This window comes from Tenrec ecaudatus, chromosome 12 (assembly GCF_050624435.1).
Source record: "Tenrec ecaudatus isolate mTenEca1 chromosome 12, mTenEca1.hap1, whole genome shotgun sequence".
NCBI classification, from domain to species: domain Eukaryota; kingdom Metazoa; phylum Chordata; class Mammalia; order Afrosoricida; family Tenrecidae; genus Tenrec; species Tenrec ecaudatus.
In genome coordinates, this window is record NC_134541.1 from 48,242 (window position 1) to 76,131 (window position 27,890).

Genomic DNA, 27,890 nt, shown 5'->3' on the forward strand with positions numbered 1-27,890 from the left:
ATTATATGATGAGGATTCTACTATCTTTAGTATTTCTGCTTCACTGATCTCTCTGACACCTCCAAAGTGACAAAGTCGGGGTTCTGAACCCGAGACCAAAGCTCTCCACTCTGTTCCTTCTTGCCATGCCCAGACTTGACCCCACAGCTTCATCAGCAGTACTTACACTGTTGTTGTGATGTGCAATCAAATCATGAACAACAGAACAGAACACCCTATGGTCCCGCCTTATCCCTACAATTGATCCTATCCCTGAGCCAATCTCAGCAACCACGGTGACAATCTATCTTGTTGATGGCCTTCCTCTTTTTCACTGCCCCTCCAATTTACCTAGTATGATGTTCTTCAAGGCCCAGTCTCTCCTGATGATATGTCCAAAGTACGTAAGACGAGTCTTGCCATCCTGGCCTCCAAGGAGCACTTTGGCCGCACTTCTTCCAAGACAGGTCAGTTTGTCTTTTGAGCAGTCCATAGTACCTTCAACAATCTTCTCCAGCACCATAATTCAAATGCATTGATTTTTCTTCGGTCTACTTTATTTGATGTCCAACTTTCACATGATACGAGGCAATAGAAAATACCATAGTTTGGGTTAGGTACACCTTAGTTTTCAAAGTAACATCCTTGCTTTTCAATATTAAAAAGATCTGTGAAGCAGATTTACCTAACGCAATGGTTCTCAACATGTGAGTCGCAACGGGGTGGGGTGGAGGGGGTGTAGAACGACCTTTTCACAAGGGTCGCCTAAGACCATCAGAAAACATAGATATTTCACAATATACAATTACATACTGTTTAGTGATAAATCACTATGCTTTAATTATGTTTAATTATGTTCATTTTGTAACAATGAATATATCTTGCATATCATTTACATGACGATTCATCACAGTAGCAAAATTACAGTTATGAAGTCGTAACGAAAATAATTTTATGGTTGGGGGTCACCACAACATGAGGAACTGTATTAAAGAGTCACGGCATGAGGAAGGTTGAGAACCACAATGTGTCCTTGGATTTCTTGACTGCTGCTTCCAGGAGCATTAATTGTGGATCCAAGCAAGACAACATCCCTGACAGCTTCCATCTTTTCTCCATTCATCATGCTACCTACTGGTCCAGTTGTGAGGGTTTGGTCTTCCTTACATGAGTCATGATCCACACTGAAAGCTGTATCCCTTATCACCAGCAGCACGTGCTTCAAGTCCTCCTCACTTTCAGAAAGCAAGGTTGTGTCATTTGTATATCACAGGCTATTAATTAGCCTTCCTCCACATTCTTCATATAAACCAGCTTCTCTGATGATTTGTTCAGCATACAGGTTGAACAAGTATGGTGAGAGGATACAATCCTGACACACACCTTTCCTGATTTCAAACCACGCAGTATTCCCTTGTCCTATTTTCACACTGCCTCTTGATCCATGTACAAGCACAATGAAGTGTTCTGGAATTCCCATTCTTCTCCAGGTGATCCAGAGTTTATTATGGTCCATACAGTCAAATACTTTTGCATAGTCAAGGAAAAATAAGTAAGCATCTCTCTGGCATTCTCTGCTTTGAGCCAAGATCCATGTGACATCAGCAATGAAATTCCTTGTTCCACGACCTCTTCTGAATCTGCCCTAAACTTCTGGCAGTTCCCTGTCAATGTATTGGATATGATATCAAGACTATTGTCCTATAATTTAAGCATTCTGTTGGGTCACTTTTCTTTGGAATGGGCACAAATAAGGATCTCTTCCAGTCAGTTGGTCAAGGGAACTGCCTTCCACATTTCCTGGCAAAAATGAGAGAGTGCTTCCCTGCTTCATCAGCTGTTGAAACATTTCCATGGGTACCCACCATTCCTGGACGCGGTCTGGGCTGATGCACTCGGTGCTGCCTGACCTTCTCCTTTGGCACCCTTGGTTCTTGCTTACACGTGCCCTCCTGAAAGGGTGGGCTGCCCACCAGTTCTTTTTAGTACAGGGCTGTGTATCCTTTCCATCTTCTCTCTCTCTAATTCTAACATTTTTATTTGACCAGATATCTTCTCTCTCTTTTGAATCATTTTATTGGGAACTCTTACAGATATCATAACATTCCATAGTTCAATTCCATCTTCTCTTAGTGCTTCCTGAATCATTCAATATTTTGCCTATAGAACCTTTCAAAAATGCAATTTGAGGCCCGAAATTGTTTTCTTACATTCTTTCAGTCTCAGTGTTGCTGAAGGTGTTCTTCTCTTTTGGCTTTCTAATTCTATGTCTTCGCACATTTCATGATCATATTTGGCTTTGTCTTCTTGAGCTGCCCTTTGAAGTTTCCTAGTCAGCTCTTTCACTTTGTCTTTTCTTCCGCTTGCTTCAGCTACTCTACAATAAGAGCAGACTTGAGTTTCTTCGGCCATCCACTTTGATCCTTTCTTTCTTTCCTGTCTTTTTCATGACTTTGTTTTCTTCACGAATGATAGTCTGGATGTCCTCCCAGCTCGTCAGGCCCTTAGTGTTCGATGCCTCAAATCCGTGCTTGAGATCTTCTCAAAACGCAGGTAGGATAGACTCAAAGTTGTCTTTTGGCTCTCGTGGATTTGTTCTAATTTTCTTCAGCTCCATCCTGAACTCATACATGAGCAACTGATGTCTGTACTACAGCCTTAGCTGCTGATAATTGAGTGTCTCCATTGTGTCCTCCCACTGAAGTAGTCGATTTCATTTCTGTGTGTTACATCTGGAGCAGTCCACGTGGATAGTTACCTTTTGTGTTGTTGAAAAAGGGTATTTACTATGAACATCAATGGTTTTGCAAATTCTATTATGCAATCTCCAACTTCATTTCTATCACCAAGGCCATAATTTCCACCTATTGCTCCTTCCTCTCTGTTTCCAAATTTTGCATTCCAGTAGCCAATAATTATCAATGCATACTAAAGGGAACAGGCTTTGGAGGTTCCCCAGAGAAGGAGGGCAAGCGTGAGAAGATGAAAGTTCCTAAGAGGAGTAAAGGAAGATGGAAGGCCCTAATCGGGAAAAGGAGTCAGGGGAGGGGGTGGTGGGATAGAACACAAGGTGGGGGGTTATGAGTGGTTTGAACTGTTGAATGTAGAGTTGGTAGTCTGAAATGTACACGTCCCACCGAATTAATCAATCAATAAATAATTCCTTTAACCAACCATTAGAACTCTTAAAAGAAAATTGGGGGTGGGGGTGGGGGGATACCATTAGTAAGAGTCACACTAAAGATAAAGTACTTAAGAAGAAATCTAACTAGAGGTATAAAAGACCTATACAAAGAAAACTATAAAACACTAGTATAAAAAAGAAATTAAGAGATTTCCAAAAATGAAAGAACATAGCATGTTCATGACTAGGAAGACTTAAAAGAGTGTAAAAAAATGTCAATACTACCACCAAAGTAATCTACAAATAAAATACACTACCAATCCAGCTGCCATCACCATTCTTTAGAGATGGAAAAACTAGTTACTAGCTTTATATGGAAAGGAGAGGTACTTCAAATAAGCACAGAACTATTAAGGAACAATGTAAGAGGCTTCACAATTTGCAATCTCAAAGCATACTACCAGTTCTGGAAGTTCAACTAGCCCCGTAGGGGGACAAGGATAGATACACAGACCAATGAAATAAAATTGAGAACTCAGATGTAAATTCACCCACCGTATCTTTGACAAAACCCCTAAACTCATTTCAAGGGGAAGAGACAGGCTCTTTAACCAATGGTGCTGGCAAAACTAGATACTCAATTGCAGGAAAAAAATTAAGCAGGTACCACAATTCACACTACACACAAAAGCAAACTCAAGATGGATCAAACACCTGCATGTAAAACCCCCAAACATGGAATGCATTGATGAAAATAGAGACAAGCTTAGAGACCCTTATAGATAGTACAAATACATCACTAAAAACACACAGACAGAAGACGAACCACATGACTGGGGGCTCCTAAAGATCAGTATGCATCTCAAAAGATTTCACCGAAAATGTACAAAGAGAGCTCGGACTTTGGAAAAAGACTTTTGCCAATAACTTTTTGGCAAAGCATGGTTCCTGAAAATTTAAAGAAAATGTCAATACCTCAACAACAAGAAGACAATTAATTCCATCTAAATATGGGCAGCAGATATGAACATACACTCCATCAAGGCAGACATTCTGACAGCCAAGCAACACATGAAAAAGTGCTTGCTGTCATTAACAATCAGAGTTGGGGAAAGCGAGAGCATCAATACCCAGGATTAATAGCCAAGTTCAGGGAAACAGAAAGCAAGCAACGATGGAGAGATTCTGAAGAGGCTGTACCCTCATGCACTGTTGGTGAGATTGGAAAATGGTACAACCTCTGTGGAACAGTCTGGTACTTTCTGAAAAAGTTGGAACTAGAAATGCCACAGGATCCAATCCAGCAATCCCACATCTAGATCTACATCCCAGAGAAAGAAGAGCTGTGACCGGAACAAACAGATGCAGATCGGCACTATTCACAAGAACCAACAAACCCGCGCGTCCACAATGGAAGAATGGCCAAACTGTGCTCTATGGCTACAATGGTGCAGTATACAAGGTTCAAGAATACTGAAGAACAGCTCATCCGGCTGAATGAACTGAGTCCAACACAAGATGACAAACATTGTTTCCACACAGATAAACATTCTTTGACAGTTATCAGGGTGGAGGCCAAAGGAAGGTAAAGGACTAACTAGAGGACAAACGCACATTAACCTGGGTGAAGGAGAAGACAATATATAAAATGAACAAGGGCAACAAACAACGTGAGGGCAAAGGAAGACACGGGAGGAGTACAAGCGTTAAAGGCCACAGAGTTAAGTACTACCTGCAACAGCAACGATGCACGAGCGAATGCAGACAGACACACAAGCTGAGAAGGTGCAGGACGGAGACGAGGACTGTGCCCACAAATAATATAAAGAGAATTGACAGAGACACATGTAGTTACCGAGCCTGAAAATGTACGCATGAACAGAGTGGAGCAGCATGCAGGGAGCAGTTACAAAAACACCTTCGACATAACCCAACATTTTGAGGGAACAAGTCTCTGGGCCTGGGGCGCTCAGAACCAAAGTCTCAGAGAACATAAAAATCAGTTGGGCAATGTTCTAAATCCTACTTTGGCAAGCAGCAACTGGGGTCTTAAAATTTAGTGAGCGGCCATAAGGTGTAACTAACTCTTGGTCTCTCTGCATCCACAGCAAAGAACAGTGAAGGAAACAGAAGATTCTTGGAAGCAATTAGTCCAACAGACTAATGGACCACAGGAGCCATAACTGCCATGACCCTGAGACCTCAAAGACAAGATGGTACCCAACTACCACTACTAACTGTTCCACAAGGGACCTGGACAGAGTGAAACACGTGGAACAAAACTATGGTTTATAACAAGCGCCAGACTTCCTGGTCACAGAGACCAGTGGAAGCCCCGAGACTGTGGCCCTTCATCCCCTCTCAGGTCTGGAACTGAACTTCTCCTGCGGCTCAGTTTTCAGCCAAACAACAGACAGGTCTTCAGGTGAACACTAACACTGGGGAGAAACATACGTAGTAGATCAAACAGCCATTTGGAATCAAAAGGGCAGAGTTTGCTCAAGGGTATGTTTCAGAGAAATGAGGGGTTAAGAAAGGAGGTGGAATAGACCCAGGAAACACAGGGAGATAAGATAAATGACATGAAGTGGAAACTGATTTGCTCTGTAAATCTTCAGCCAATTCAAAGTGAAAAAGCAAGAGAAAGAAAGAACACCAGCAGAATTTGCCACACTAACACAACAAAGGAAAAGCAGCACAGGACCACCTCAATAGGTCCAGGGGGGCAGTTCGCAACACACACAGCCCCAACATTACTCTCTAAGGAAAGAGATTGAGGGCAGTCCCCTTGAGAACAGGAATTAAGATAAATATGCCATTTACCACCATGCTTAAAATAAACACTGTACTGAAAAGTCCTAGCTAGAGCAATAAGACAAGAAAGGGAAATATAGCTTACCTAGGTTGATAGGAAAATGTAAAACTATCCCTGTTCACAGAGGACATGATCCTACACAGAAAATTCCAGAAACACCACCGGAACTAGAAGGATTCAGCAAAGTGGCAGGGTACAAGATCCACCTACACAAAGCAGTTGAATTGTTCTACAATAACAAAGAGAACTCCAAAAAGAAAACTGGTAAAAATACCATTTACAATAGCCCCACAAAAGATAAAAGCCTTAGGAATAAATCTAATTAGGAACATAAAAGACTTATGCAGAGAAAACAACAAAGTACTATACCCACAAGAAACCAAAAGAGATCTTTATGAATGGAAAACATACCGTTCTTACGATTAGGGAGACCTGACACTGTGAAAATATCAATATGGCCCACAATGTTCTACACCCTGATCCAAATCCTAACAACAATCTTTAATAAAATGGAAAACTAATCTCTAACTTTATAAGGAATGGAAAGGAAAGAGGCTCTAGATAGCTAAAGCATTACCAAAGAACAAAGCAGGAAGCCTCATATTGCCCAACCTCAGCACCTACCGCAGTCTAACCGCCACAGTAAGCAGAACAGCCGGGTCCAACTACAAGGACAGATGCACAGAGCAATGGCACAGACCTGGAAAATCTAAAAAGAAATCCACTTAGCCACAGACAACTGATTTCTGACAAAGGGTTGAAGTCCATTAAAAGGTGCTGGCAAAAGTGATTATCCATTTGCAGAAGAATGAGACAGGAACCATACCTCACACCATATGCACAAAACTCATTCAAACTGGATCAAAGATCTAAATCTAAAACTATAAAGTTCATGTAAGAAAAGATCGGGACAAATCTATGGCATAAAAATGATACTAAACATTGACTAGAGTCTGCCCACAGTGGAAGATACACTGGGTAACAGGGACCTTCTAAAAATCAAGTAGTTGTGCTCCTCCAACGACATCACTGAAGTGTAAAAGGAGACCTCACAGACTAGGCAAGCATTTTTGGTAAAGACCTACCAGAATCATGCAAAAAAAAAAAAAAAAGATATAAGTGTGTGTATGTATATGTATGTGTGTGTGTATGTGTATATGTGTATATATATGTATATATGCATATACATACCATATTAAATGAAGGGGGAAGTGCAGAGTGGAGACCCAAGGCCCAAGTGTCGGCCAATGGAGATCCCCTCATAGAGGGGTTTAGGAGAGGAGATGGGATAATTAGGGTGTGAGGTAGTGCTGATGAAGAACACAGCTTTCCCCCAGATCCTGGATGCTTCCTCCCCCCAACTACCATGATCCGAATTCTACCTTGCAGGGCTGGATAGGGCAGAGGCTGTACACTGGTACATATGAGGGCTGGAGACACAGGGAATCTAGGGTGGATGATACCTTCAGGGCCAAGGGTGTGAGGGACGATGCTGGGAGAGTGGAGGGTGAGTGGGTTGGAAAGGGGGAACTGATTACAAGGATCCACATGTGACCTCTTCCCTGGGAGAGGGACAGCAGAGAAGGGGGGGAAGGGAGACTCCGGATAGGGCAAGATATGACAAAATAACGATGTATAAATTACCAAGGGCACATGAGAGAGGGGGGAAAGGTGAGGGAGGGGAAAAAAAAAGAGGACCTGATGCAAGCGGCTTAAGTGGAGAGCAAATGCTTTGAGAATGATTGTGGCGGGGAATGTATGGATGTGCTTTATACAATTGATGTATGTATATGTATGGATTGTGATAAGAGTTGTATGAGTCCCTAATAAAATGTAAAAAAAGAAAAAAAAGACCTACCAGATAAGGTCTAATCTCTCACATTTATAGAAGATTGCTAACACCTCAACAATGAAAAGACAAACAATCCAATTTTAAAAATGGGTCAAGGGCATAAACAGACACGTCACCAGAGATAGTCAGATGTGTAACAAACACATGGAGAGACGCTGTGGTCATTAGCCATTAAAACATGCAAATCAAAACTACGGTGAGATATTATCTCACCCCAGCAATAATGGCACTGATCCCCAAAACACAAACCAACCAGAGAAATGCGGGAGAGGCTGTGGGGAGACTGGCAGGAACTCTTATGTACTGTCGGTGGGACTGTGAAATGGTACAACCGCCATGGCGCCTCCTTCAAAAGCCAGCGCTAGCAACACCTCATGACCCAGCAAGCCGCGACGCCAAGGGAAGGAAGAGCGGAACGCGGACAGACGCCCACCCACGCCCCCATGTGCATGGCAGCATTATTCACAACAGTAAGAAGATGGAGACACTAGTCAACAGACAGCTGGATAAACTGTGCTGTGCACACACAATGGAGGACCACAGAATGACCCAGAGTCATGACCTAGAGTCATGGTGGACCCCAAAGCAGCTCCCAGATGGAGGAATGTAGAGGATGTAGAGGACATTACATTGAAAGAAGTCAATCACAAAGAACAAGCATTCTTTGCAGCCACTATTCTCAAGAATCAAGAATAGGTTTATGTACAGAAGGAAACATTCTTTGGTGATTAACAGGGATGAGAGGGGAGGAAGAGAGAGGCACTCACTTGGTAGCAGGAACAGCAGTTGTACAATGTGGAGGAAGTGGCCATGGCAGACAGAGAGAAATGCAAGAATAAAGACTAAAGGGCAGCTCTCTTGGTGATGTGGGGCAGGCACTGGGCAGCGATGTTCAGACCCACCAGTCAGTTCCTCTGTGGGAGAAAGACGGGCTGTCAACTCCAGTAACGATTTAATCTCAGCAACCCTTTACAGGGTCACTGAGTTGGAATGGACACGATGGCAGTGGGTTTGGCTTCCGGTAAGGATGGTAGCATGTACAGGCATGTGACAGCAGTGATAACAAACAATAATAATGGCGTGAACACAGTGGCGGCCACGGACTATATCGCCTACCAGTGGAGGCTGTATGTGAGCACACCCACTGAACATGTGAGGGGACTTCAAAAAGCTCAGGTAAAGGGGAATGAAAAGACGGTCGAGTTTTTCCATGATCTTTTTAAAGTTCCCCTTGGATACAGGTATGGCAGTGAACATTGCTACATCCATGTCTGTATGCACTGCAGGTAATCACTCATTGCATAGAGCAGAGAGAGGGCACACTCCGGAAACTTCTTAGACATGGCCAAATACTTCACAGGACTGAAATAGGGGCTTGAACACTAGGAGCACAGACTTGGGGACACATGGGTCAACTGGCATGGCACAGCCAATGAAGATGATGTTTTACGTCCCACTGAGGTGACCAATGCCGGAGTCTTGAAAGTTCGTGGACAATCATCTAAGACACAGCTGCTGGTCTCTTTTCATCTCAATTCGAAAACACCCAACAGCTCCACAGGAGAAAGACTGTAAATAGTCTCAGAAACCCACAGGGGCCACTGTGAGCCAGCAATGGTTCGATGGCAATGAGCTTGTTTTTGGTTTGGCTTCGTAGGAACAGACAGTACTGAAAAGAAGTCTTATCAAGATCGTTTCCCCAAGACCTAGTCAAAGCACTTCTGCCGTGCCCTTCCTTAAAATGTGAAACCGTTTCCCCCGTCAAAGACTCAGACCTATTGGATGTCTGCCGTATGCCACAGAACCAGGGCAGAGTACGGCTGGAGGAACACGCTTTCTCATGGACACACAGCACCCTCAACACCCAGGGTGGCAAGAGACGCAGTCATACCCATAAAGTAAAGGTTGTTGGGAAACCTAATCCCCAAAGCTTCCAGGTTGAACTAAGAGTGGCCGGCGCTGGCTAGCTGCTAATCCTCTTCAGGGGCTGTCATCTGTGCGGCCCTGGCGTCAGGAACACACAGGCAGACCCGTCCCCGCACTCTGCTCAGGGTCGCCATTTTCCTAAAGCTTCCCTATCACCTGTGCCTGTCCCTCTCTCAGAGCCTTTGTGCCACCCACAGGTAGGAGACATAAGGCAAAAGGGTCGCCTTCAACGTTTCCCTGGAGGCTGGAGGCTGCTGAGGCTCCTGGGCAGGTCTGTGAGTCCTTGGTTTGTCCGCATCAGGAAGGAAAGTCTGGTTGGCAGGGAAACTAACAGGAGGATGACTATCAAGAGCCCAGGCTCCCTGAGTCCCTGCTCCAGGGTCAGAGCACCTGCTGGCCAGCAGTCAGAGCAGGAGACCCCTCATTTTAGAACGCAAGCCCTGCAGCAGAGTATTTCAGACAAGAGTTACAGGAGTGTCCAAGGGTGAGTCTATATCTACATCTGGGTCAACACCTTCCTTCTGACAAGATCCACCTACCAGCCAACCTCCAATCTCAATGCAATTTAGTCCTTCATCCAACATATTCCTGGGGAGTACCTCCCACCCCAGGTGTTGACGAAAGTAGCATGGAACATGGTGTCTCCAGGTACACCATGAGCATGGGGTCAGGTGGGCATCCACAGCAAGGAAGGAGTGATTGGATCCTGAGAAAGAGCTGGGGAAGTGGGAGAGCCTTGGACTTGGAGTCAGAGACTTGAGTTCAAGTTCTAGGTCTGATCATGATTAACAGCAAGACATGAGCATTGTGTGGGGCTCCAGGACAACTTGCAGTCTCACAGTTGATGGGCAGGGTGGGAGTCTCCGAGAGCTGAGGGTGAACAGCATCTGTCCTGTCACAGCACCAGCTTCCCAGACTCCCCCTAAGAAGGCAAAAAGATGTGCCCACTGAGGTGATGCAGCACAAAGCGGTGGCTCTGGAAATTCCACCCAGAGTCCTGCGATCATATAGCAGGCACCAGCTTGGTCTTGCCCCAGCAGCTATAGTGAATAAGGCTCAGGCAAAAGGGAGCCGCTAACTGTTTACCACTATCACGATGTCACGTTTCTAAAGTAAGGGCAGGCAGAGCTCTACCTCCTTCCACGTCATCACCAACATGCCACAGGAGCACGTAAACACGCTGTTAGTACAGCGGTTCTCAACCTTCCTCATGCTGCAACCCTTTAATACAGTTCCTCATGTTGTGGTGACCCCCAACCATAAAATGATTTTCATTGCTACTTCATAAAACTGCAATTTTGCTACTCTTATGAATTGTAATGTGAATATCTGATGTGCAGGATATATCAGGTGACCCCTGTGAAAGGGCTGTTCAACCCCCAAAGGGGTGGCAACCCACAGCTTGAGAAGCGAAACGCTGCTTTAGTAGATGGGGTTCTTCACAAGACTTTTTGGTAGCCAAAGACAGAATTTCTAAAACATTCTTATCTGTCTTAGTTTCGAAACAGCTACAGATTCAAAACGGCCAATAGAGGTCTTGTGCAACCTTCCAAACCCACTTCTTAAACAGCTGTGCTTTTCACAATGGGGACTCAGCGGCAGACGGGGCCAGTGGCCCTACCTGAGGGCACATGTGACTCACCCCGCACACCGAGTACTCATTCACAATGATTGCTTTCATAGCTGTTGCAAATTTACATTCAATTACCAAAAGTTTACTGGACACCTGCTACATGCCAGCAAGCATTCTTTGCTCAAGTCTCCCCGAGGGTCTTACTTGTCGTAAAATATTAAGTACATACACCAAGTGAGCTATTAGGAGGTTCAAGCCCTGTGTGAAAAATCAGAACATGGAAGGGAAATAGGAAATAGGAGGCAGAGTCAAACTTGTAAGGCGGGTAGTGTCAGGGAGGCCCCGCAAAGCTGCTCGGATAAGGAAGTGAGTCACAGGGCTCTGAGAGAAGCATGTTCCCAGCAGACTGGAGGAGCAAATGGGTCAGGAATGAGCGAGGAGGCCAGGGTGGTAGGTCAAAGAATGCCCAGGGTCAGGTGAAAGCTGGGCACTGGGAACCGGACTGAGAGACCCCCCAGGCATTCCACCCAGCAGACACAAGTGCCCGACCACCCCGGGTCTGCAGTGAGGCTCACTCTCTTTCCCACACCCTGAGTGAGTGTCAGCTCCCCACCCTCCTTGGTGCTCTGCAGCCACCAACCCTGAGGGTCCTGAAGCAGATATCCCATACAGCACGACCCACCCTCACTAATGGCCTGCCCGGTCCTCTGACGAGCTCGGTGCCAATCTGGAGCTACCCTAAGTCCTGGGGTGCCGGCACAGCGAGAGAAGAACTGCAGTGGGCTGGGCCGGTACGTGTTCAGTTAGTTTCCCAAAGCCCTTGGGTTCTGGTTTCTAATTTCATCTCTGGGCTGAAAAATGACTCATTTCTGAAAGTCAACACAGAATTTTTAAGAAGAGAAAAGAAAAGAGAGGGGAGCTTATCTACTGATATAAAATATTAGGAGCCTTAGCTCAAGTTTTGCTTTCATGCAAACTTGACAATAGAGAGCTAATACAGTCCTTCATGGTTTTTGTCATTAAAATCTTTTTTTTAAAAACAGACAACTCAATAAGGGCTAAAGTTGTCTAGGAATTCAACACAACATCTACCAACAAAAAGCCAACAGACAGCAACCCAAACGCCCATTCCAAGACTAAACCTGAAAACAAAACCCAAAACAGATAGTTTTACTTTCAAATTCCTTTTTCTCTGTGAAAGAAATTTGAGAAATGATCTCTTAGGGCCATGCAAAAGAGATCCTCTTAACGGACTTCACACAAAAAAGTCAGGACTGAAAGGGCAAATCGGTAATCTCTCCTTCCAAGTACCGTACAAACTACTGCTGAACATAAAATCTTTATGGGACTGATAAAACAATCATTCTGTAGTAATCATATGACTTTGAATTTACATCTCAACGATTAACTTACACTGCCTTAAGGGATAATTTTCCTTGCCGAGCTATAAATAGAATGACCTGGACACTAGACTGTGGCCCCCTTAAATCGGTGGTTGAGGAAACAGACCCTCTTTCCTAGGCAGTGAGGGGAAGAGTCCCAGTGCCTGGGGAGTGGGCAGCACGGGGCAATGGGTTGATAGGGCCTTTCTCCAGTCTGGTGACGACCCCTACCCACACATTTAGAGAACTGCTGGCTTATCTACTTCAAAAGATGCAGTGACCCTTGGCTCCACAACACAGTGCTAACCAAGGTGAGATGCCTGTGTCTTACTTAGCAACAGTGTGACCTGACACACGGCAAGGCTTCGTTCATGTGTCTGAAAGCGTGTGGTACCTACCTTGCTGGCCCTGCATGCACAACACCAGCACCCCGCCCAACCTGGTCCGGAAAGGGCAGGCCGTGGGCCGGGGTCTGGGCCAGCAGCCCTGAGCCGCTCCGCTTTCCAAGGCCGCCGGTCGCACCGCAGCACAGTCCACCCACAGCTGCAGCAATCGTTTCCGGGGAATCGCCCCCTGCCTCTTCCGACACCTGCCCGTCCAGGCACTGGAGGGAACCGGCACTGGACCCCGCAGGGCCCGGTCTGTACGGCCGTGACTTCCCGTCAGCCGTGCAGTTCGTAGACCGCCAGATCGCTGCCCACGCCCCGCGCCGCCCAGACGCCCTGCGGCCGCCGCGACCCGGCCGCGCTCAGCTGCCGAGCAGCAGCAGCCGAGACCAGGCCCTGCCCAGGCGCCGCAAGATCGAGGGCCGACTCCAGGTCCAGGGTCCTCTCGGTTTCCGGGCCCGGGCCTGCTGTCCCCGGGGCCCTGCCCGCCACCCCCGCCCCGGCCTGACGTGAGGCCCGGCCCGCCCGCAGCAAGCTCACCTGTCCGCGCGCCGCCCGTCCACCCCCCGGCTCCGCTCCGCTCCGCTGCACGATCGTCCGCGGCTACTGGCGACCGGCCGACGCGCTCTTCACGAGGCTGCGCCTCCGAGACTCCGGACGGCGGCGGCGCTAGCTGCGGGGGCAGCGGCAAAGGGCGCGGGAGCAGCACCGGCAGAAGCGGCGGGGACGCGCACGCTCGCGCACGCACCCGCACCGCCGCGCGCGCCCCCGGGAGGACGTGGGTTCCTGCTACCGGGGCAGCGGGCGGGCCAGCGCGTGCGCCAGAGGACCGGGCCGTGGCCACGCCCGACGGGGGCGGAGCCTGAGTGACAGCTTGTGGGCGGAGCGCGTAGTCACAGAGCCGGAAGGACCTACCGCCCAGAGCGGGGCGGGGCAGACGCCAGGGGGACCTGGTGTGTCCTGAGGCCGACGGCTGCCGTCGCCAGCGTGAGGAAGGATAGCTGTGAAAGATGTATTTGCAACTTGGTTTCTTCAGTGCTTTGCATAAGACTGAAAAAAAGATAACTGTCCTTTTAAAACAGTGGACGCTGGGGACAGGAGACAGCCATCCATGGTTGAGCTCAAGATGGCTATCACACAGAAGAAAAGGTCTTGCTGCTGGTGGCGACCAAGAAACAAAAAGTCAGAGAGGATCTATGCCCACAGATCCAAAGGGATGAAAAGTTTCAGGTCAGAATCGGTGGAGTATTGGGAGCTACAAGATGTCCTACCTCAACCTAGAAATCCCACCGTAGCAACCTTCTTCCTAAGGCAGTATCCTCAAATACAGATGTCATGACAGTCTCGTGTGTGCCCGGGTCCACCAGACAAGAGTATGAGTCTGTAGGCAGGTAGGATTAAAAGACCGTGGAATTTTCCCAGGCGCTTTTTGAAGTCCCCACACACGTTTAACCAAGACCGTCCCAGTCTGCTCAGAGTAAGACTGGAGGAGGACCTTTGGAGTTTCCATTTAATGCCGCCACCTGGGCAGCAAGCCACATTTAGGGCTCTGTACGCAGGTGTCAAGTACCTTAATCTGATGAGCCAAATATACTAGAGCCAATGGTCTCTGAGCTTCTGAAACAGAATTGGTCACCCTCCCAGTGCTAACCCTCTGAACCTGCCCTTAATTCTATCCTCCATCTGTTCCCGTCCTGAAAGTCCCCAAGATGTCACCATCTCTTCAGTACATCAGCCAATTATGTGTACAATGAGAGCTGATGGGTCCATGTCAGTCACCCTTGTCCCCCAGAAAATCTAGTCATCTCTCATCCACAAGATATTTCCAGTACCTGAAACTGCAAAGAACCCGATTCCAAAGCAATTAGGATGTGCATTCTCCAAAGTGCGGGGACACTGTTCTACACATGGGGTCAACTCGCTGCTGTTCTCCTGGTGGTCTTGTGGGGTCACAGAAGGCAAAGGTGGGAACAAGCCAAGCAGCAGAAGCAGGCCAGACGGTTTTGTTGTTTGTTCAGTATTCCGTGAAATGTAATTCCATAAAAAGTTTACATGATAAAGTTCCAAACAGATTTATTAACTTTGACTCAGTTGAGCATTATTTGATAAAGCTCTTCTATTTTAAGAATTAAAAGTTAAGTAAGACAGAAACAGTCTGCTCCAACAAGGTACCTAAAACCTTCAGGAAGCCCCGTATTTTACCAGGCTCTGGGCTCACCCAATGAGTTAGATGACTTCAGAGCAAAAGACCTACCTGGAGTCATGGACATGGTCGTAAACCAGCTCCACCGGGTTTAGAGCCTCAGGCCATGGGACCCTCACGTCACTAATGTGGCCGCTCATTTCAACAGGTGGAAGGTGTTCTTTCGTATACCCTGTCTTTCACTACATTCAGAGGGGCTCTTGGCAGAGCTCTGCCTGCAGCTGTGTAGGAAGCATTCTTGAAGAACCACTGCAAGAGCAGGCCAGTCAGGGCAGGGTTGTCACACAAGGTGAACAGAGGACAATAAACTTCAACACACAAGGAGACGCTAGCTCGTCACGCTGGGGAACCCCTCGCCAGGAGCACATCCCAAGTCTCCTAACTCACTCTCAGAGGATCTGCTATCACTGCCGTCTGGAACCACCCCAAGCGGCAGCCCCTTCTTGTTAGTCATCTTGGCTCCTCATGGTATAAGGCCAACAATTCCTCAGAAGCCACTTTACTGCTCCTCTGGGCTTTCAGGGGCCTCAGGCCTCCATCTTCACCTGCAGCGCCCCACCTCCTCCAACCTGTCAGGGACTAGCAGGTTCACCCAACTCCTCTACAAGGCAGACCAGGTACGCATGTCCGAGACCCAACCCCTCCTGTAGCTGGCTGCCTGGGGGACTCGAAGAGACACTAACCAAGGTTCCCTCCCTACCCCAGGGTGCCAGCCAGCAACCCTGCACACTAGACCCCTGGGATTCTTTTTCTTCAAGCCCCTCCCAAGGCCCACTGACCATAGACCTGATCATGGGGTCCCAGTGCCCTCTGGTGACTCCCGAGGTCTTGATCTGTCACCTACGTGGGCTATCTGCTTTGCTGTCCTCACTGGTCCATTGTCTGCTCCCCAAGGGGGTGAAACATACAAGCTGGAGACTTTCCCCTAATGAAATGATTTATTGACAGACACCCCCCCTCCCGCCATGTGAAAGGCCAGCCAGCAATGTCCTTGTAGCCAGCATCCTCTCTCACCCCTCTCCTCTAGGCCTCGGTGGTGAAGTGAGGGCGAAACTGGAGTGCTGTGGGAAGAAGCGGTGTCACCCTGCTTCTCTGGAGCAGTGACCACCCTGCCTGAGCTGCTGGGGCACGTAGCTGTGCCCCAGGTCACACTGCCAGCTGCTGCCCCAGCACAGCTCCTGGGGAAGGGGAGCAGAGGTTCCAGCTGGTCCTGACCACCCACCCCTGACTTGTCCCATGAGGGTGGGCTCCACTTCTTGCCCACCCAGTATGAGCAGTAAACAAGAGGGCGCTGGGGTGGCAACCAGTTGCTACTCTCCAGGGTCAGGCCACTTCAAGGCAGTACAGTGGGACCAAGTGGGGCACTTTGTGGGCAGAGGGAGAAACAAGTGCAGTGGGATGGGCAGGCGGCTGGTCAGAAAGAGAACATGCTGGCTAGCATGGCTGCCCCTGGGCTGGCCCCAGCCCTGCCAGCTGCCAACATGGCCAGAGTATGTTCGCGTAAAACTGTTCTACACAATAAAGCAGAAGACATGTGGGTTGTGTACTTCAGCGGAGTCCAAGGAAAGCAGGCTCTCACTACGAAGCTAAAGTTGCTTTGCTCAGTTTTAATTTCTGAAAAGTCCACTGTGTTTGAAAAATAAAGGATTTACTTCCGTTAAAGCTAGATCGTTAGGGTATCGATGAGGCCGCTAACATGGTATCTGTCCTTCCTGGGGACCGCACAGAGGGCGTGCAAGTCCTCTTGTTTGGCGTTTTGGAGTTAAACCGTGGCTCTGGTGATGCACTCCTGGGTGTGGTAGACAAGGTGGCAGCCCAGGAAGGGCCACTTCTCTCCCCGCATCTTCACATCCTGCTGCCAAGGAGTGTGGCCATGGGTTCGAGAGCCAGGAGACCCCCAGAAAGGGTGGCACAGTGTGCTGGAGACGAGCCGGCCCACATGGCCTGGTGCATGTCCTCACATGGGCCAGCTGCTCCCCCTGCCCCCCAGGGGGCTGGTAGGTGTTCCTGGGGGTGAACTGCAATGGAGGCAGGCTCAGGGTGCTTCAGCGTGTTCCGTGGCTGGGCAAAGCTGCTGGGGCTTAGAAAGGGGTGTGATCCACCGGGGGCTTGTCCCCACTTCCGGTTGGAGAAGGAAGGTGATCGCTGCCATTCTCTCTCCCACCTGCGACTTTAGACTGCAAAGGGAAGATGGCCAGGGGGAGCAGAGCTGGGCCTCCTCCAACGGGGCTGCAGACCACACTGGGGCGACCCGCCCAGCTGGTCCCACTGGGCTCGGCTGCATTCCTGGACAGGCTCCAAATGCAGTCACCCAGCCGAGCAGGAGGGGTGGGGCAGGGGAGATGGGGCTCTACGAGGACACTGGGGGTTCCTGGTGGGTCGGAGGGTCTTGTGTTCTGGCTGTGTCCGTGTCCTGTCATCACAAGGGACTAGGGTTTTGCAGATGTCACCCAGGGACACATGGGGCCCCTAGTATGAGTTCCTAACCACTGCACGTGACAACACACACACACACACACACACACACACACACCTGTCTGTCAAGAGGTCCCAAGGACAGCGACAGTACAGTACCTTGACGGTCCCCACACGGTCTTCAAAGGACTTGAAAGCTGCAGAGTTCCTGCAAGACAGGGTGGGTGGGGCTGCTGAGCTGAGGCTCCCAGCTGAGTTGACCCTGGAGCTGATGGCCCCCTGGAGCACAGCCAGATCATCTAGAGTTGTCCCTGCATAGGAACCAAGGCCAGCCATGGCCATCAGCCCATGTGGGGAGCTCCCCTGGGACCGGGGCATGCGTCTACCCTCAGCCCCCACAGCGACTGTGCAAGGCAGGGCATGGGGCACAGCTTCCGCGCAGATGATACAGCCTCCGGCTTTTCATATTTGGGTTATAAAGTCCCAGGGGCTCTTCCCGTATGATTCTCAGAACGGAAGGAAACCCAGGTGGATTCTGGGACAGCAGCATAAACAGGCCAGCCAAGCAGTCCACCCACCCCAAGTGCGGGCCCCTGGCCTTCAGTACCCCAGGCCTGCCAGGAGAGGGGGAAGCACACCAGATTATCTTGGGGGCCAGCAAGGAGAGCTGTCTCCAACTGGGGCCTCAAAGCACAGCAGAGGCGGCAGCACAACTGTGGCCCTGGGTAGCTGAGGCGCCCTCAGTTCCCTAGGCCAAGGCCCAGAGGACATCAGGCCCCCTGTCCCGGACAGCTGACCCTGCTGCACATGGGCAGAGTGCCAGGGCACAGTGCCCGCACTAGTTCTTGCTCATCTCAAGGAGACGAGCCCTTTCCAAGGCCCTCACGATGGCGGGGGGAGAGGGCGGGGGCCGGTCAGAGAGCCCGGCCCGGGCAGATGGCACACGTTACCTCATGGCCGGCATACTGACGGAGTGGCGGATGGAGTAGCTGCTGCTTGGAAGCGTGGCGAAAGAAGGAAGCGACAGTTAATACCACTCACCGAGGCAAGCCCTAACGGGGCTGTGAGGCAGGACCCCAGCTCCTCACTCACCCCCAGAGGAGATGTGCTACTGGACCAAAGTGCCGGTGATCAGCCAGCACTGGGGTACTGAGGGGACACAGGAAACTGTACAGATAGACATGGCCAGGACAGGGACCAGAGTGGGTCTGGGCATAGAAGCCCTTGCGGCACCCACTGGGTGTCATGTGAACCTAAAAAAATCTCGAGGATGTTCTGGCCCAGCAACGAGCCCCGCCCGAGGGAGGGCTCTCAGGGACAGCCAGACAGGCTGCTGGCCGCACGAGGCCTGTACATGTGCAGTGAGGCGAGGCAGCCACAGCTGCTGGCTGTGACTCAAGGTGACCCTGCAGGGTCATGTGGGGGAAGAAGCATGGCTGGGCTGAGAGGGTCTTATCGCCACGTCCACCCGCAGGACCAGTTCCCACTAGCCAGTCTTACCTAAAGGAGTTTGAGAAGGGATGGGCCCTGAGACGCAGCAGCAAGAGGAAAGGAGAAAGCAGGTCAGAGGGGCAGCCCCACGAGGGTCAAAGACACTGACAACAGGAACCCAGGAGCCCTGACTCAGTGTCCACAATGGGTCACTGGACCCCAACCCCGTCCTTCCTTCACAAGCTGACCCTGGCCTTGAGAGCAGGATGGCCACCTTGTGAGACAGCGGAAACAGCCAGGAGCCCTACCACCCACACACAGGAGGCCTGGTGCGCACACCAGTCTACAGGCTGACACCCATGACCTGCGTGGTAGGGCTGGAGAGGGTAGGATGGGGAGGACAGACAACCACCCCAGTTCTTCCTTCCAGAAATCATATTGCCCACTGCATCTGGGGGGCTCAAGTGGCGCTAGGGGCCCATCCTCCCACCCAAACCCACCGCACTGCCACGCTGACAAACCCAGCAGGACGACACAGGGGACACGGATCCTGCCAGAGCAACAGGGACGGGGAGGCCTGTAACTCTGAGGGTGGACTAGGTGGGAGCTTGTAGGGGGGGTGGGCACAAGGCCGGGGGAGGGGGGATGTGGTGGTGGAGGCTGCCCTCTCAACAGCAGCCAGCAGTGCACAGCAGGAGTTGGCGCACACACACCCGTGCCCAACAGACAAACAGGGCCTCACGGCAAGTGAAGGGCAGCCCCAGCAGTGAGGAGGAGGGGAAACACTCAAGGCAAGCCCTGTCTAGTCTCTCCGGGGATGCCACTGCCACAGGTGGTGGGGAATACCTCTAGGGACCACTCTCAGAGCCTTCTCTCAGCTGGGCCTGGTGTGTGTCCTGGGGTTCTTCCTACAGGACACCCCATGCCCTCAAACACGGGGACCAGGCACAGCAGCCACCAGGTGCCAGCCCTCCTCACCACCATGCCCATCATCATGCCCTCCTCACCACCATGCCTGAAAAACAGGTAAGGTCAGTGAGGGGCCAGAAATGAGTGGCCCAGCTGTACCGGTCCCCAATAACTACCTTCAGCCAAGCCTCTGCAAAAGCAGCCCCACCAGTCCGGAGCGGTCCCCACCACAACAGGTCACTGACGACCATCTCTGCCCACAGTGAGCACATAGTGATGAGAAGGGGTGGCCTCACCTCATGTCGCCAAGCTTTCGGCTGATGGCGGAGCCCATGGTGGAGAGAGCTGCTGAGGTCTTCTGTCCCGCCTGCGAGAGGGTCTCCTGCGTCTTCCGGTAGCTGGCAGGGGCAACACAAGTCCATCAAGTGGGGAGAGGGGAAGCCATCGCAGTCCCGGTCACACTCAGGCCCTCCAGCACTGACAGAGGAGGGGAGCAGGCACCTGCCCTACGGTGTGCAGAATGGAGCCAGGGATGCCCAGCTGTGCTCCTCAACCTGACAAGCCCATCTTCCAGCTCTATTCCTACAGCCATGTGAGGTCTTGCAGGCAGGGGTGGGTGCTCTCAGCACCTCCTCACCGACCTGTCAAAGCCCTCCCCCCACATAGATCCCAGAGCCACAGGCACCACCCAGGTATGAGACCTCCAGCCCCAACCAGTGCCACCAGGCCCTGTCACCACCAGGCACTCCTTCCACTCACCTGGGAAGATACCTGTGTCTCTCCATCACCAGCAGCAGCCTCCACCCAGGCTCCCGCTGGTCCACAGCCTCCTGCCGTACCACCCACTGCTGCCACAGCAAGCCTTGCCCACCACCCCCCACCCCAGAGACTGCCCTCCAGACCCCCCAGGGGTCTCTTGGGGTCCCAGGAGGCCCAGGTCTCAAATCCACGAGAGGCTGCCCAGCACGGTACTTGGGAAACTTCCTGGAGGCCCCTTCTCCAGAAACAAATGATTCAGCGCTCCCCTGGCAGTTAAAAACGTTTATACTGCAACCCATGATCCAGGATAATGTGCATCCCTGCTTTGCCATACCTCTGGGCTCTTCCACACCTCCCACCCCACCCCATCCCACGCCTGCCCAGTATTACCCATATTAGAAAACCTGGAAGCGGTTAGCAAAGGGAAGAAAATAAATCCTAAAACACTCACTGAAGAAAATGCTTCTGATTTTCCTGAAATCAATCACTAATAAACATCAGATTCTGCATCTAGGCCTGAGGCTAACCCAGGGGCCTCACTGCCAGCCAGTCCTCCTGCAGGCCACGGTCAGGACCAGCATGGCCTCAGAATACCCATGCCCGAGCTCTGGGCACAGACAAGGTCCCACGGGTGAGCGTGGTTCCAGAGATGCCCACAGGCCATTACAGCTCCCAAGGGCTCCCGTCGGCTTCTGCGGTACTCTTCTGGGGACCCTACAGCCAGGGGGCTGCTGTTCCTCATGGACCTGAGAGCAACTTCTATACCACCAGCATTGGCTCCAGCTCCAGCAAGAGGTAGGGACAGGCCTGGGTGGTGACAGCCCCTGGGAGCTCCTCTTCCAGAGCCTACTTGCTACACAGTGTCACTCCATCATGGGTTAGCGGCCCTCCAGAGACTGACGTCTGGGCACACTTGGAATGCCAACCCCCAACCCCCCTGCAAGCTCATACGTCTGCAGGTAGCTCAGAGCCGGTCCATCACACAGGTGAAGGAGTCACTGTCAGAGGACTTCAAGAAGTACTCCCTTACCCCCACCCCCAGTCTGGGCAAGCCTCAGCCTCCCCTCCGGGTGGAGCAGAACCAAGCAGATATAGACTTGCCCCTCAGTCCACACAGGGACCATCCTCCCACGCTCGAGTTCCCGAGGGCTGGACAGAGTTGGGGAGGTGTCACCATCCCTGGAGCCAGTGCAGCACTCTGCAGCAAGGCCCCCACCACTCACAGCTGCTCACCCCCACGTGACCATCACTGGAGCCCCTTCCAGAAGGAAAAGAGTTCCCTCCAGACGTGACACAAGGACAGGGAGCCATGCTCCGAGGACCCCATAGAGGATACAATCAACAGAACAAGTTCACAGCAGCTACTGCCTAGGGTGAAACCCAGCACCCTGGCTCAGCAGTAAGGAGCTTCAGTGGCGACTCAAGTAAGACCTGCAGAACGCCGTCTCCACCAAGCATACAGGCTCCTACCACCTGGGCAGGTGAGTCAGGAGGGTGAGAGGCGGAGGAGGAAGGGTGGGAGGAGAGGTGGGAGAGAAGTGGGCAAAGGGGTTGGAGGAGGAAGAAGAGGGTGGGAGAGGAGGGAGAGAATGAGGGGAGGTTATGGATGGAGTGGGAGGAGAGGGTGGTACTAGCCAGGCCACAGGCACTCACAGGTCAGACTGGGTCACTTTTTCATTCCACTCTCCAAGTTTCTCAGAAGTTTTCATGTAGCTAAAACAGAAAGTCTGGGGTGAGCAACTTAGAAAAACTGTCCACTCCAGCTTCCTGCTGCCCGTGGACTCAGGAGCAAACAGAGGACTGGCAGGAAGAGCTAGCCACACTGCCCCCTTCTGGGCACACAGGGGTGAGAGCCTGGCTGGGCTCATCCCTGTGGGCAGGGAGGCACACCTGGTCACAGGGCACAGCCAGGCTGCCTCTGGAGGAGGAGGTACCCTGCAGGCCGACTCACAGGCTCCGTGTAAAGGTAGCCAGGCCCATCCAAGGGCCTCTCTGCTATGCCTTCCCACCACCACCAGCCAGGGGGCACCTACGCGCTGGAGCCCTGCACATCCTGCCAGCCCCTGGCCAGGTTCTGCCGCAGCCCATCCAGGGCCGAGAGGCCCAGCTTCCGTTTCAGCTCCCCGCAGTGGCGCTCCTTGGCCGCCAGAACCTGTCGCAGCGTGCCGATCTCCTCTTCCACCTGCAAAGGCACATGCAGGGCTGCTCAGGGCACAGCCCCAGGGCACCCGCTCGGGGCTGCAGCTCGAGTCCAGCTGAACAGCTCGCCCAGGGAGCTCACTGGGCACTGAGCCTCACCTCTGCCCTCAGGCTCGGAGCAGGTGGAGGGCCACCTACAGCTGTGAGGGGCTGCACGTGCAAGGGTAGAGGCCGCCGCAGGGACACAGGGAAGGCTAGGGAGAGCGCACTATGCCGTCTCATCCCTGAGTCAGTATTGGCCCCTCTCACAGGCCAGACAACAGTCTCTGCAGTGCTCACAGCAGGGCCACCAGAAGCCCTGTTGCTCCCGACAAGCTCTCCTAAACTCAGCACCTGTCTTTCTGGCAACAGGAGCTGCGGTGGGCCCTCAATAACAGCGAGGGGCCCACACCCACTGAGGCTTGCTTTTAAAAAAAGGTCAAAAGAGAAATAACAAAAGGTAATCACATGCTCACCTAAGGGCAGCTCCCATGTCAGAGACTCCAAATGAGGCTAACTCCCTACTCAAGAGTCCACTTAGATTCAAAGTGGCCTGTCCAGAGGGCCCCGAGCCCGCCCAGTCTCGCCTCTCTGCACGAACCTCCCAGCCTGTCCGCAGCGCAAAGCTGCCATGCCCTGAAAACCTTGGGTGGCTTCCGGGTCTGAAGCAGCACACAGCCCTGGGTGACTTGCCCCTGGTCCCTTCGCCCTCTGCTACCCAGCTGGGCTCAGGCTCCAATGATATTTGGAGGCGAACGGGAGCTACCACCTAGGGCTGAGTTGCAGGAGATAGAACAGGGGACCATCCTCTTGGGATGAAAAACCATGCCAAGGCTCTTGCCCTCGACTCTGATGTTCCTCTTTAGGGACTCCTACTGCGGGGCAAGTAGAGTTTAATTTTTTTTGTAATACAGTGTTTTTCAAAGATTAATGAAGAACCAAGGCAGACAGCCCTGCCATTCTCTGGGGTCTGAAGCACCAGCCCCCTGCCTGCTACCCCCAGGCCATGCCTCACCTTGGCAAGCTCGGCACGGAGCTCCTCCTCCTCAGACTCCGTCAGACCCTCAGGGGTGGCAGGGGCCCGGGCTGCCCCGCCCGAGTCCACAGGGACGTCCACCATGGAGTCGGATAGCAGGCCTTTGTGAGGCGAGTTCAGGTTGATATCTAGCAGACACAGCAAGGTCAGAGCGAAGAGGCAGCTGTCAGTCAATAAGCAAACAGGGCTGGGGTCTCCATGAAGGTGGAAGGGCAGATGCTGGCGAAGGGGCCAGGGAGAGACTAGTGGCAACAAAGCCTCTTTTCTGGAAGGTTCTGATTGGTCATCAAGGGAGGGCAGCCTGTTCCCACATTCTACCAGGAGCACTGCTTCTGGGCCCCGGGGAGGTGCTTGACAGCTACCTGTGTCCCGGGGGCATGAGCTTTGGAGGCAGCAAATTGAGACACAAACAAGCAGTGGTGCCGCCAGCTCGTCCACCTTCCAGTGAGACTCAACCCTCACTTTCTACCCAACTGCTGCCAGGGCCCCCATGACAGTGCCAGGCAACAAGCCTGTGCCAGCCGCTGCAGGGAGCCAGCGTAGCCAAGTCCCTATGTCCAGCCCACTGTGCCCACCAGAAGGTGCAAGCATACTCTGGGCACAGTGGGGTCTTGCCAGCTCAGGCTGGGGGCTCTTCTTGTACTCTCCTCCCCCTTTCACAGGACAGCCAGCCAGATACAGCCACTATCGGGCAGAGCCCCTCTTCTGTCTCACCAGTTACTGCCTAGACTCAATATCCACACTTCCTTGCTACAGACTCAGTATGTAAAACAAAAATGCCTATAAATGCAGTTTTGTGGGTTGACTACAGAAATCCTAGAGCCTGTAGAAAGTAAGTTTCCCCTCAAACCACAAACCTCACTTCCATGCGTCTCCTTCCCTGTGAGTGGAGGTGGAGGTGGAACTGCGTGCCCACATGCCTGGACGCATTCTACGGGGCTTGCGTGAACTGGGCCTTTTCCCCCCTTATCTACTGATCTGACTTTCGATGGAGAACAGCCTACATTGCCACTATGGTAGGCCTACTTAAGTTCAACGAGCGCCTTGAAATCATTATAATATTCACCCCGTGTTTTTGTTTTTAAGTTAAGGTCCTTGACCAGTTCCTAAGAGGCTAAATTGACCCCACAGAAATTATAGCCAGACAGAAACCGGGCAATTGGCAGAAATGTACCGGTCCTGCACAAGCTGGCAGGAGACTGCCAAGCTCCCCATGGGCTGATACAGTCCCACAGCTTTGTTTACAGAGCAGGGCCTGAGGCCAGAGGGGGCATGAGGCCAAGGCCCTGGGCAAACTCAGAGCCTACAATTCTTCTCAATGGGGGGTTCCCAGCTCTCTCAGAGCCTGTGCTGGAACCGGAAAAAGGTCCCTGGAGAAATGGGCTCAGCCTCGGGTCTGTCCGGAAACAAAGCAAGGACCCACGGCCATGTATGGCACGTTGGGTGCACCGAACAGAACTGTGCTCCACCGGGCTTCGGGGCTGCTGTCTGAAGGGAGGGAGCCCCAGAGGTGTAATGGATTATGCATTCGACTGCTACCCTCAAGGTCAGCGTTTCAAAACCACCAGCCACTCCTTGGGAACCAAATAAAGTTTCCTACTCAGTTGAGTTAGTCTTGGAAACCCACAAGGTCCTACAGTGTGACTATGAGTCACTGAAGCTTTTGGCATCTTAAGAGTAGACAGCCAGACCCTTATTCTGCGGAACTGCTGCGTGGATGCACACCGCCTATCTTTAGGTTAGCAGGCCAGGGCAGAAGTCAGGCACATAGTATGTGCTCTGTAAATATTTCCTAGAACCCCATCGACCAGGATGCAGTGCGTTGACGCTTAGCATAAAGGTGGACGTTGTCTTGTGAATCTGCTTCTTTGCTATTTCTAAACTTATGGTTAAGAATTGGGTGGAGGTTTACAGAGGAGTTCGCTCTTCCGTTCCTCAATCCACTCCCATTTTGTTTCATCTCAGGCTGCAGTTCTCACCACGAAACATCCTGGGTTCCATTCCCTACCTGGGTCCCCTGCTTCCAGCCCTCCTTGCTTAAACCTGACTCAGGCAGAGCATAACGTACAGGAGTTTGGTGCTGGCTTCCATCGTGACGTCAGGAGAAAACCCCAGAATGTACCAGAACCCAGGATGTCCAGGGGGGCTGCCTGGCCTGAAGAGCTGTCCCCACCCAGAAGGGCGCCTCCCGCACTGAGCGCCCAAGCAGAAGACAGACGCCCCGCTTCCCCCCTGGCCCTCCTCTCCCGCCGCTGCTGGGGGGCCCCTCTACCCCGTCTGGGACTGGCGCTGGGTGTGCCTGGCCTCGCTCCGCCCTTCTCCCAAATAGGCCGGGCCCGGCGCGTTGGCACCCACGGGGCGCCGCTCACGGCGGTTTCCCCTGCCTCCCGGGAGTCGCCGCGGCCCTCGGCCCGCATCCAGGGCCGGATGGAGGGCCCCCGGGAGCCCTGCGCGGACAGGCGGCGGAGCAGGCGGGACGATGCGGGCGCCGACGCCTCAGCGGAGGCCGGGAGGCGGTCTGAGCACCAGACTCTCCGGGGACCGTGCCCTGCGAACTGAGGAGGGGCCACCGTCGGGCGGCGTGGCCCGGGCTGCGGGGGCAGGGAGCCCGAGAGACTACCCCGGGAGGGGCGGAGTGCCAGGCGTCAGGCCCCCCCGCGGGGCCGGGGCCCAGAGGGTACCTTGGCCGGTGGAGTCCATGTCCAGACGGCGGCCGGGCTGCAGCAGACGTCGAGGCCGGGGGTGCGGGTGCGGGCGCGGGCGCGAGCCGAGCTAAGCGGGTCGCGCGGAGAGTTGCTCGCCGCGTACACACGACGGGCGGAACCGCCTCAGCTGAGTTACGTAATCAGAGACGCGCCGGTCTACTTCCGCCCGGACACTTGCCCCACCCTGGTCCCACCCCTCCGTGGAAGCCGTCCAATAAGAGCATTGTTTTGGCCTAATCTATGCTCGTCGCTCCACTCTGATAGGCTGAAGCTGTGGACGACGCTAGAAAACGAGGCCGGGATCTGAGGGAATCCCTCCGTGACTAACTTCACCAGCCTGACGCGCAGGTAGAGCCGCCCGAAGAAGTAGGAGCCTGGGAGGATCTGCGAAGATGGCGCTACGAAAATTCAGGACTAGGTCCCGGGGCACGGTGAAAGCGGGGGCTGCCGCTGCTTGTGTATCAAACAGCTAAGCCCTCACTGCTGACCAAAAAGTTGGGTGTTGGAACCCACCCAGAGGCACTCTGCGTCCAATATCACAGCGTTGAAAAAATGTACTCTGCAGATGTGGGGCTGCCCAAGCCAGAAACCACTCAACTAGAGCGTTTACTCTAGGCGCACGCACCTGCATGGGTCAGACAGACAGACTCCCGGAAATCCCTCCAAGGCTCGACCTCCTCACCTTAGGATCAGCCTCTGCCCCCTAGTGGCCTGTTCTTTAGTAGGCACTTCTCAAGAACTTATTGATAGGGAGTTTCACAGAAAAAGACCTGCCCTCTATCCCCCCGCCCCCCCCCCCGCCCCCCGCTGCCCAAATCTGGTGGCTGGAGTTCTCTTGGTCCCTGCATTCCTCTGCACCAAGCCCACAGGTTCATGCTGGAACCCTGGCCTGGTGCTTCCCAGTTCCTATGGACACACACACTTCAAGGACACCCCCTCCTGTGACACCCAAATGTTGGCTAACTTCCTAACCCCAGCAGTCCTGAGCTGGGTCTGGCACTCTCCCCACAATACGGGTGAGGAAGCTGAGGCATAGGAAATGACTTGCCCCAGGTCACCCTGTTGGTTAGGGGCTTGCGCACAGACTGACACCAAAGAGAGGCAGCTCACAGAACGTGGCTCTGTTGTCCTGAGTCAAGCGTCCTTCCTGAGTTGGTAACTGGCTCTGGAAGAAAGTCCTCACTGGTATTCAGATTAAAGGTAAGAGTTGGCCCTGT

The 27,890-nt window shown here is 52.3% G+C and overlaps 2 protein-coding genes across 8 annotated transcripts in view; both read right to left on the minus strand.

Moving 5' to 3' along the window:
- DNAJC5 (DnaJ heat shock protein family (Hsp40) member C5) overlaps nt 1-13,784 on the minus strand; it is a 46,137-nt gene extending 32,353 nt beyond the window's left edge. The window contains exon 1 of one of the 2 annotated variants that reach the window (XR_012779100.1): nt 13,578-13,784. The gene's annotated coding sequence lies outside the window, so the exon portion shown is untranslated. The remainder of the gene's footprint in view (nt 1-13,577) is intronic. The other variant, XM_075528285.1, reaches the window with a different exon arrangement.
- Nucleotides 13,785-16,827: 3,043 nt separating this feature from the next.
- Nucleotides 16,828-26,810, minus strand: TPD52L2 (TPD52 like 2). Of its 6 annotated transcripts, none has more exons than XM_075528286.1 (8): nt 26,650-26,808; nt 23,948-24,096; nt 22,788-22,936; nt 22,408-22,467; nt 20,292-20,393; nt 18,606-18,647; nt 17,815-17,863; nt 16,828-17,417 (listed from the first exon to the last, which is right to left on the minus strand). In XM_075528286.1, the coding sequence occupies exons 1-8, from the start codon at nt 26,666-26,668 to the stop codon at nt 17,322-17,324; spliced, it is 666 nt and encodes a 221-aa protein (XP_075384401.1). In that variant the 5' UTR covers nt 26,669-26,808; the 3' UTR covers nt 16,828-17,321. The 6 variants fall into 6 exon arrangements, with proteins under 6 accessions (XP_075384401.1, XP_075384402.1, XP_075384405.1 ...); XM_075528287.1 differs by having other exon boundaries at nt 16,828-17,653; XM_075528290.1 differs by lacking the exon at nt 22,408-22,467 and having other exon boundaries at nt 26,650-26,810.
- Between the last annotated feature and the right edge of the window lie 1,080 nt (nt 26,811-27,890).